The 11,434-nt window shown below is 37.9% G+C and overlaps 1 protein-coding gene across 1 annotated transcript; it reads left to right on the forward strand.

Moving 5' to 3' along the window:
- Nucleotides 1-2,352: 2,352 nt before the first annotated feature.
- On the forward strand, nucleotides 2,353-4,154 carry LOC120311500. Its single transcript, XM_039351059.1, has 2 exons — nucleotides 2,353-2,406; nucleotides 2,790-4,154. The coding sequence occupies exon 2, from the start codon at nucleotides 2,904-2,906 to the stop codon at nucleotides 4,128-4,130; it is 1,227 nt and encodes a 408-aa protein (XP_039206993.1). The 5' UTR covers nucleotides 2,353-2,406; nucleotides 2,790-2,903; the 3' UTR covers nucleotides 4,131-4,154.
- Nucleotides 4,155-11,434: the final 7,280 nt, after the last annotated feature.

An 11,434-nucleotide genomic window follows, 5' to 3' on the forward strand; every position in this document is an offset into this window, starting at 1 on the left:
TGCCATTTTTCCCCCCTTTTCCTTAGCTGTGCTACTCCCTTTTATTCTATTGGCTTTTGAAAGCCAATAGAATAGACTCTCTTGAATAGAGTCTAATTCTATTGGCTTTCAAAAGCCAATAGGAATTGTCCAGGCTGTCTCTGCCCTGCTGAGCCCACCAAAAGTCCCCTTCTGCAAACGGTGCTGCACCAGTTGAGTAGTCCTCAACTTACGAGCGATTGAGTAGTCCTCGACGTACGACCAGTTGGGGGTCGCGGCATTAAAAAGGTTGAGAACCACTGGTCTAGATCAAGACAAGAGCTGTCAACAATCATTCAAATTTAAATTCATCCAGTTCATCCAGTTCATCCTCCATTTTGTGCTTATGGTGAGGCAAATTCAAAATAAACACCAGAATCACAATATCTAGATCAGATTAGTAAAGGTTTCACTGCCTGCGTTCAACATGATGATGATTGAGGGTGTGCAGCTTTCTCTGACTGCCTTGTATAGGTTTCCAGTTGCAACCCAAAGTCTTGGTTTTAACTTTCAAAGCTCAATATGGCTTAGTACCCAGATAATTGCAGTTCTGCCCTCACTGAATTAACCTATCTACTACACTTTTTCTGGGATAACCTTCCAGTGAAATCCACTTTCACAAGCTTAAGGGAATGGAGGCCAGGAGGCACTGATTCTCAATTGTTGCTCCAGCCTTATGAAATAGACTTCTTGTGGAATTAAGACTTGCATCATCTCTCTTAATATTCTGGGAGTAGCTTAAGATGGAACTCTTCCATAGAACACTTGCGGACTTGTTAAATGCTGCTAGGTTTTAATTTCAATGTAATGGTTGCAATTCACTTTTGTCTTGTGTTTTGACTGCTATTTATTTTTTCCTATTATAATTACACAATGTTTACATTTTCTCTTATGCTTATCGGTGTTTGTGGGTTTTTTGTTGGGTTACCATAAACCATTTTGAATCTTTGCCTGTATACAACTAGAATAAATGAATATACATATTGATTAGGTTCACATATTATTCTAAATTATTTAATCATGGTTTCTTGAATAAATCACAATTAGCTGGGTTTGCAGAACACTAGTCCAGAGACCCCCAACCTTTTGGGCACCAGGCACTGATGCTGTGGAGAAAGGGTTTTCTGCGGACCAGAGGGGGGCGTAGTTTTGCATACTACCCGCATCCCTCAGATGGGGCTTTGCTTGTTTGTGCTGCCCAGTTTCTGGCATGCCTTGGACCGGTGCCAGTCCATGGACCGGGGGTTGGGGACCCTTGCTCTAATCCATAAACAATTACTGATACATTACAAATGTGTAAATCTACATAACATATTACATCCTCAACAACAACATTGTACACTTTGTGAATCCAGACATTTTGAGGGATTCTTCATGGAGTCGGAGTCATTTCAGTCACTGACCAACAAAACAAAAAAGTCGCAATTGATTAAAATGAAACAAGGTATAAAATCATAAAACAAGTAAAATTGTAAGTTAACTTTTGAGAATTTAGGACATACAAAATTACAGTAAAGTATGATACAATTTATATAAGCAAATAAGGTAGTCCTTGACTTACAACAGTTCATTTAGTGACCGTTCAAAGTTATAACGGCACTGAAAAAGTGACTTAGGATCACTTTTCGCACTTACAACCTTTGCAGCATCCCCATGGGCAGGTGATCAAAATTCAGACGCTTGACAACTGACTCATGTTTAGGATGGTTGCAGTGTATCCCTGGGTCATGTGATCCCCTTTTGCAACCTTCTGACGAGCAAAGTCAATGGGGAAGCCAGATTCATTTAACAACCATGTTACTAGCTTAAGAAATTGCAGTGATTCATTTAACATTCCCAAGAGAAGTTGTAAAATGGGGCAAAATTCACAACTGTCTCACTTAGCAACAGATATTTTGGGCTCAAATTGTGGTCGTAGGTCGAGGACTATCTATATAGAATAAAGAATACTAAAATTACCAATCTAAAATATATAGAACCATTATAATACTAAAAGCTATGGAACGGACTTCATGAAATTTCTTGGTCCGAGAAATGAGAACTGCTTGCCATTGTCTTCACTGGAAATTTTCCACCGAACTAGTAAACAACTCTACAATTGCATACTTTTATTAAATTAAAAACCTCCCAAGAAATAAATTTTAACTGTACTAATTAAAACCGGGAAGATTTTATTTTTCTGAGATTGCCACCAAAGACCTAGTAAATTTAGTTGAAAGGATGATTATAAATAGATTGGCCCATTCCCCTGCCCCCACATTCCTTTTGTAGTCTCTTAAGTGTATAAATCAGTGATGATATAATGATGTCATAATCCCTCCCTTTCTACCTTAAGAAAGGTTAATGTTAGTGAATGTGACTGAGTTCCTGAAAAGATACCTGGTTAAGGTAAAGCTTATTAGGTGACATTGTAACATACGGAAGATCTAACTGTTATTCAAATTATCATTCTTTAATGATAAGAAAATACTGAAGTTATTTAATACAAATGCTGATAGCTTCCTTGAGTAGAAACGGAAGTACACATGCCAACAGTTACAAGGTTAGAGACTCCTAATGTTTAAATCAAATTTATTTGTGAGATTTACTATATATCCTGGCCTATATTTTGTTCTTAAGCCAGAGCAGTACTCCCTTCTGACATTTTCCCCCTCAACGACAACCCCCTTAGATAGATTGGGCTGAAAGAGAATGACTGGCCCCAAACTTTTCATAAGCTTATATAACTGAAGAAAATATAGTGATCCTTTTTTTTTCTTTAATTGAAATAGCCTTCTAAGGAAGTGTGGAGGAGAGTTCTCGTGATTTAGCTTCTTTGTCCTGGATCCTTACAGTAAGGAAAAAAGAAAACATCAATACAGCTGACAGAAGAGTTCTGTTGGAATATGGATTCATTAAGTGGTGGCTCTGATGTTTTGTCTCAGAGTAGTAGTGCCAAACAACATGTTTCCCGCAAAAAAGCTAGAGTTTCTATAAGTGATACCATTGAATATCTGAATGATAGAGAGACACCTGCCTACTTTTCCACATCAGTGTGCTCATGTAAGCCAGACCAGGAGGCCGCAGTTTCAAGAAAAATTAAGCATCACCCTGCAAGAGTATTGGGCTTTGTTCATAAATGGCAGGATCCATCCAAAGCTGAAAGCACCAGCAATATGAGCACAGACGAAGTTCTAGCCTTTGCTCCAGCACCTCAGCGAAAGACACGCCAGCAGTTTGGGCAAGAAAACAAGGCAGCCGCCATCATACAGTCAGCTTGGAGGGGTTCTCATGCCAAACAAAACATGGAGAGGGTGAATAAGGCTGCCACCAAGATTCAGGCAATATTCCGAGGATACTTGATCCGAAAGGAGCTGCCTCTGGGATTGTGTTCCTCCTATGGTTGGGCTGAAAAACAGAAGAAAGCTAGACCCAGAAAACAGAACCGCTCTTTCCCAACATTCCCCAGCTACTATCCGCAACGCGGTCTAGATTTTGGAAGGCCTGCTGAAAGGGAGTGTACCTGCCTCCCAAGTTACAAGCCAAAATACTATCCAAAAACGGTGATAGAGAACTATCCCCCGTTGAATCTCAAAGATCCCTTTGAAAGGGCATCTATCCTTCAACCCAGCAAGACAGGGTTATTTTCAATGTCTTTGCCCCTGGCATTAGAGAAGCAAAGACACCACGAGGCTGCTGCTACAATTCAAGCAGCCTGGCGGGCTTACCAAAACCGTCAGAAAAGAAGGCCTTTCGTCCACGTCGACAGATACCCTTTCCCGCCTAATGTTGCTGTCAAGCAAACAATTTGTAAAAATCTAACATTAGGATGTACTTTTCCAGAAGAAGAAATCCAGCAGATGTTGGAGAACACGGACATTTTGTTACTGAGCAAAGCACCACGGGTTCGAAATATTAATATACGTGCAGTGGTAAAAGGCTTGCCAGTTTCTTCCCCGATGCCCAACATATCTGTGGAGGTAAAATCCCCTCATGCGGTAATCCAAGGATTTCAAAGAGACTTGAGCAGTGGTGTCCAAGCAGTTTACACTATGAGAAACGCCAATGCTTCAGGAGTGTCTCAGATCCTTATTCATGTGAATACGCAGAAAGGAAAAATGGCCTTTAAGTAACTGGAAAGAAAATACAAAAGTCAACAATTTAATTTTAGTAAACGTCTCTTTGAGAAACTCTTCATAGATTCGGCTGTGCTTATAAAAATGAATTAGTTATTTGCAGTCAGTCCACACCTAGAAATCAGTGTCCGGGGGCTTTTTTCTTTCTTTTTCTAAAATGGAAGAAAGAAAAGGACAGTATCCAGACATAAACCTATGGTAAAATCAGATCAGAAAAAGACATAAATGGGCATTGCCTAAATGTTACAAATCTGTTCACTTTCTGACCTATTACATGGCAGTAAACCTGAATATTCTATCATGTTCAGGTAGTCCTTGACTTATGGCCCCCATTGTGCCAAAATATATGTTGCTAAGTAAGACATTTGTTCATGTGAGTTTTGTCCCATCTTACGACCTTTTTTGCCACAGTTGTTAATCACAGTTAAATCACTGCAGTTGTTAAGTTAGTAACATGTTTGCTCAGTGAATTTGGCTTTCCCATTGGCTTTGCTTGTCAGAAGGTCATAAAAGGTGATCACATGATCCCTGGATATTGTAACCATCACAAATATGAACCAGTTGACAAGCATCCAAATTTTGATCCCCTGACCATGTGATGCTGCAAAGGTTGTAAGTGTGAAAAATGGTCATAAGTCACTTTTTTCAGTGCTGTTGTAACTTTGAACAATCACTAAATGAATAGTTGTAAATTGAGGATTATACGTGTGCTTCAGAAAAGGTCTGTCTTTCTTGCCCTGTGTTTAACTAGTTCACAAATTCCTAAAGCATTTGTCTGTTCATACATTATGATTATCCTTACGAAACTGTTTTGAATTTAGGCGTTTATATATTTTTATTCCAGTACAAATGCTTGCTAAGACTGCAATTTTACAATCCCTAAAAGAGCTTTCTATTATCAATAGGAGAATGGAGTATAAATTTGGATATCCCTTCTGCCTTCTCACAAGTCTCCTCTGTTAGCTATTGCTGAAATTGAGATAATGTGACCTTGGAAGAAGGGATGGTAAAGGGATTGGGAAGAAGAAAGAAGCGACAGAAAGCCTGTCATGTCAGAGCTGTAAAAATTTGGATGATCATTAGATGGCAGGGAAGAGTCAGAGTTTTCTGTAGCTCTTTGCTGCCATCTGGTGGGCACCTGGATTTTTGTAGCCCAAACATGCTATAAAACTCTTCTTTCACAGTGCTTCCCCCTCAGTTTAAATGATGATCAATTGTTGTCTTTTCATTCTCTCCAGTGCAAATTCCTGCACTAAACAAAGAACTGAACTGATGACTTTAAATGTCTTTTCCAGACTAACATATTATGATTATAAGTCTCACACATAAGAGAGGGATTGCAGAAATCACAAGTGCATGTCTGGGATCTTGTCAACACGAAGTGATTCTATAAAGTCATCTAACCTCCACTAGATGTCTCTGTTTTCTTTTTATACTGATGGCTTGGCTTAACTTTTCAGTTTCTGAAAGAGTTGTCTGCCTGTAGCACACACAAATGCCCACAACCAGGTTCCATATTTAAGACAGATTTTGGAATGGATTGGAAGCTTATGCTACAAAGTAGGGTATACTCAGAGAAGAATTAAATGGGAAACATGCAGAAATGTGAGAGAGGAGGTTTGGCCAAGTAAAACAAATGGTACATTGAAGAAGTTATGAAGAAACAATTCTGTTGCTGACTGTTAGATCACTCTTGCAGTTGCTGCTGGACACACAGTTATAGCACCCGCAGTCCAGAACTACACATATATTAAAAGAAGTAAAAAGTTAAAATATTAACAAGGAGTTGAATTCTCATATGACAACTGAATCTTTACTTTAGGTACAATTTACCATGCACTGTCTCTTTGGGGGAGAAGATAACAATAGCTAGGTGATATCAAGCAAAATAATGTGTGGATGGGTTGAAGTTGACAGGGAAGGACTTTTGGGGATGCTATGCTTCTGATAAGCATAAGTAGTTTACTTCCCCCTTCAACTACAGCATAGATAGAAGTACCCATAAGTATCAGCATGGCTTTTTAAAATCAACTTTTCCCATTTCCTAGTTTTGGCAAGTTCAAAAGCAGACAGCCTGAAATCAGGTAGTCCTTGACTCATAACCATTCGTTTAGTGACTGTTCAAAATTACGGCACTGAAAAAAGTGGTGTATATTTTTCACACTTAAGACTGTTGCAGCATCCCCATGGTCATGTGATCAAAATTTGGGTTCTTGGCAAATGGCAGATTAGATCTTCTCCATTCCCATCTTCTAAAAGTATTTGCAAATTTGTAGAATAAATGAAAATCCAATAAACGTGATTCTCTGGTTCCATTTCTGTGACTAATGTCACCCATTATGTCGCTGCCTGCTCTAGTTCGAATATCCAAGATTTAGGGTTACCATATCGGTGTTGCAAAAATTCCAGGTAAATCCAGATGGCAGTTTTTGCTCTTTCCTGCAATCCAGGGGCTATCTGGGGTTTTGCAGCCCAGATATGTAGCTGCATTCAAGCATTTGCATAGTTACACTGTAATGCAAACATAGAGGTGATTTTCTGCATTACAGCCAGCCAGCTACTAGCCTCACACTGTGACTGTGACTGGCTGGCTGACCAGAACAAACTCATGGAAGCCAGAATATGTTCCTGGTATGGGAAGGTGTGTCCCCCAAACTGGGACTATCCCAGCAAAACTGAGATGTCTTGAAAAAGTGTTGCTGACATAACTTTTAAAGATATACTTTAACGTCAGTGACAGGTAAAAGATTCATTTGCCAGGAAGATGGTTTGATATTTTTGGCATTTCATTCTGTAAGGGAAGACAATAGATCTTCATTTCAGCAATTTTTGCACAAGGCCACCAAACAGAAACTCAGAACAAAAGGCTGCATCTTGAGTCCAGGAATATTTTATACAGGTAACTTTGGCTGGAAATTCAAGCCTATCGAACTTAAACATTTTTAAATGTTCTCAAACATTTCTAGAAATTGAAATAAAACCTGACTTTTCTCCTTCAATTGCTATGGCACATCATTTCTTTTTCAATTCTCTAATCTAAAAATGTCATAACTGGTTAAAATGATGACTACCAAACTATAGCAGCATTTGTTTTATCAGTAATGAAACTAACAGGATGGCATGGTGGTCTCTTATAATACATTATCTTTGACTGTTGCTTAGAAATAATTATTGACTCCCCCTCTATGGCTTCTTGATCCTTACATCGTTCCTTCCTGATTTGCTTCTGAGAACTATGCATATTGATAAGGTGACCAACTTTTTTACAATGAAAAGGAGGACACAAATAAATTGAAGAAAAAAATTGTAAATAAAAGAAACATTTTATTCATTGCAACAATAATACAGACAACTTGCATGTGCATAGTTTGCCAGCCGGGTATTTTGGCGCACTCAGCAGCAATTCCTATTGGCTTTCGAAAACTCATAGCGGGAGTAGCACAAAAGTTGGAAAAAAAAACCATCAAAAAAAGGTGCCAGAACGCTGTTCTGAGCATTTTGTGGGGGAAAAAAAGCCCTGCAGATTAGTCTTCAAATATCAAAAAGGAGGACACGAAGGAGGACACTTTTTGAGGGAGGACAGAACTTACAAAAGGAGGACTGTCCTCCCTAAAGGTTGGTCACCTTAATATTGATGCTATAATCTGAAAGCCTGACATCAGTTTTTGCCCAGGCCAATGCCTTGCAGAAGTTACAACAGCTTGTAAGTTATGAACAATCCTTATTTAGCCACTTTCTTGGACAGCAACCATTTGTAGTTGTGACTGATAAAAAAGGGACTATGACCTGTCCTTACATTTACAGCTTTTGCAGGTATGTAAAGCAAAGGAAAGCTGAAATAAGATCATAAATATAATCGTTTCATTTAACGATCATTTTGCTTAATGACTGAGTTGCCATTCTTAAATGTGCTACATTGAATTGGCTTGTGAGGCTATAGGCTTAGACAGAGTTCCCTGGATAATTTCCTGTCTCCTTTTTCTCTTTTCCTTTCCCTTTCCTCTCTTTTCCATTTAGTTTTGTAAATTCCCCCAGTGTGTGTGTTTATTTCCTTACTTACTTAACAATATATACAATAAAGTATTAATTAGCAAACCAACAAGCAACAACAACAAATTATAATTGTATTCTATTTATGATGTTTCTCCAAAGAGGGACCTTTCTTGATTAAAGGAGCTAAGTAGTGATTGTTTGATCTTTTTTTATTTTACCTGTCAGACATAAGGAAACCAACTTTGGTGATATGACTGATTCATTGCTTATGTGCCTAGTCCAGGGGTAGGCAACCTTGGCTCTTTTATGACTCGTGGCTCCATGCTAGTTCAGGAATTCTGGGAGTTGAAGTCCACGTGTTATAAAAGAGCCAAGGTTGCCTACCCCTGGCCTAGTCTTTGTTTCGTTTTTGACTCCTATTGACTACATAGTTGTATATTTGTTTATATATATTACCACATATTTGTATGCTTCCCAATCAGGCTCTTATTTACTAGTTTGTAGACTTTTCTCTCCTATTTCTCATATTACTATAGGCAGATATATAACAGTTCCTGATTTATCTGGAAAGCTATTGCATATTCTCCAGCTGTCCTTATTTTCCCATCCCTAAAGCTGTTTTTGTCTCCCGAGGATGCTGTTTGTTTTTGCAAAGACTTTTCTCAGAGGGTTTTAAAGCTACAATCCTCTGGGCTCACGTGGTAAGTCCTATTTGGCTGAACTCAGTGAAGTTGACATCTGAGAAGTTTATATATAAAGTTGCAATGAGTAAATTGAGTAAATGCTTATTTTATTTTTCTGTTATACTGTGTGTAAGTGCACATAGGAAATATGTCATTTTTTATAGATTCTTTTTTTTTCCAACAGGGTGCAGCTGCTGAGATGGATTTTGAACTTTTGGTTCAAATATTCTGAGCCAAATCTGGGTTCAATGATATGGGACAGTTTTTTCTTCAAAAATCTTTAATCATATAAACACATCTACTCTTTAGGCATTGCATATAACAGGTGCTCACATATTGGATTGGGAGTGATACCAGTAGTTATACACAGGTTACAATTATATCCCTGTTTTCATCTGGAAAATGTTAAAAATGGATGTCTAAAATAAATATATACCCTAAGTAATAACAGAACGGAGATCTTAATATTAACTAATTCATTTCTGACCAAAACAATTGTCACATAACTACTAGTCTAATATGCAATGCAGTTGTCCTTTTTTAAAATATTATACTCAATTTTGATTGTAAAATTCAATAACTTTATGCTTGTGGTATCTTAATATGAAATTAATATTGATATATTTTTGTTTTTCCTTATTTCACTAGTATATGCTTCTAAATAATCAAAGGTTCATAATTTATAATCATATTACATAAATATATATCCTTTTGTAAGCCATCCAGAGTCACTGCAACACTGAGATGGGCAGCATATATCATTTAATAAAAAATAAATATATTTGTAATGAAATCCACATTGAAATAATACAATATATTAAGATCTACAGGTAGTCCTTGACTTACAACCACAGCTAAGACCAGAATTCAGCAAGGCAGTTGTTCAGCAAGACAGTTGTTAAGTGAGCCACACCCAATTTTACAACCTTTTTTGCCATGGTTAACAGAATCACTGTGGTTATTAAGTGAATCATGAGGTCTTTAAGCAAATCCAACTTCCCCCATTGACTCTGCTTGCTGGGAAGTGGGCTGGGAAGGTCATAAATGGCGATCACATGACCCCAGGACAATACAACCATTGTAAATACATGCTGGTTGCCAAGCAACTAAATTTTGATCACGTGATTGTGGGGATGGTTGGTTGTACGTGTGAGAACTGGTTGTAAGAAACATTTTTTCAGTGTCATAACTTTGAATGGTTATAAGTCAAGATGATCTTATAACGTTCCAATAAAAGGAAAAAAGAAATTGAATTGAATTGAATTTTAGGAACCAGTTCCTAGGTTTCTCCCTCAATTGTGGCAATGATGCCCTGATAATACCTGGCATATTTATTTATTTTTTTATAAAGTTTTTATTATTATTTTTTCTTCATACAATTCAGTAGTATTTATTCAACAAACGTGTTATCTGAGTTTATCATTCACTAATACAAATTTTATTCCTAATCCTTTATTCTTTTCTCCAGCCATTTGTAAAATAAGTTCCAGGTTTGAAAGTATTCTGTTTCTTCTTTTTCTTTCAACCTCATAGTAAGTCTGTCCATTTACGCACATTTTAGTATCATTTAATTTATTTCTTCCTCTGGTGGTATTTCCTCATTTTTCCAGTGTTGGGCGAATATAATTCTTGCCGCTGTTATCAGATGTAAAATCAAGTATATACTTTGCTTCTCAATCTTTTATGGCATTATACCTGGTAAAAAAAGTTCTGGCATATTTAGAAACTGAGGTGAGATTGGATCCCATCCTTCTGATCTTCCGCAAGAGCCCGAAGACCTGGCTCTGCCAGATGGCTTGGGGCCCCCAATGGGGGAGTATCACCCTAGAGGTGGTGGATGAATTAAGAGACAATCCCACTTCCCCCCCCGCCTCCTGTTCCCTCCCTCCCCATCTTTTACCTCTAATGTTATTTTGTGATCATGATTTCTATTTTTATCGTTTTAAAAATATCTGCTAGGATTTTAATATTTTAAATGCTATAAGCCCCCCCCCCGGGTCGCTTTGATAGTAGGCGGCAAATAAATTTAATAAATAAATAATAAACCAACTCTAGGGAGGAGCATTCTATTGACCCTTCTGAGGACTTCCTTGTAAACATCCTCTTCAGGGTCTGGCAATTCAGCTCTTTTGGGAGATTTCTATTATGCCAATCTCCTGTCTTTTTTCTCCGAGGAGGTCCCCACAAGATCTCATTAGAAGTGGGGACGCAGGTGGTGGCGCAGCAGTTAGAGTGCAGTACTGCAGGCCACTTTAGCTGACTGTGTTCAGCAGGTCAGCGGTTCAAATCTCACCGGCTCAAGGTTGACTCAGCCTTCCATCCTTCCGGGGTAGGTAAAATGAGGACCCAGATTGTTGGGGCAATGTAAATATATATATATATATATATATATATATATATATATATATATATATATATACACATTGCTTACTGGTGTACACCGCTTAGAGAGTGCTTGTACTTAAAGCGGTATATAAGTCTCATAAATAAATAAATAAATAAATAAGTTATTCAATGCCGTCAAATGCAGATAGCTCCGAATATTAATGTTCTTCTACGGCAGGATCCCCCAAAGTGGTCAATATCAACCCTTAACAGTTGATGGGACTATTTAAGGCAGTGGTT

Source organism: Crotalus tigris, unplaced genomic scaffold, assembly GCF_016545835.1.
Source record: "Crotalus tigris isolate CLP2741 ecotype Arizona unplaced genomic scaffold, ASM1654583v1 scf7180000018368.3068619, whole genome shotgun sequence".
NCBI classification, from domain to species: Eukaryota; Metazoa; Chordata; class Lepidosauria; order Squamata; family Viperidae; genus Crotalus; species Crotalus tigris.

Bases quoted from the DNA above. Each gene is read 5' to 3' on its own strand.
- LOC120311500 (XM_039351059.1), top strand. From the start codon at position 2,904: ATGGATTCATTAAGTGGTGGCTCTGATGTTTTGTCTCAGAGTAGTAGT.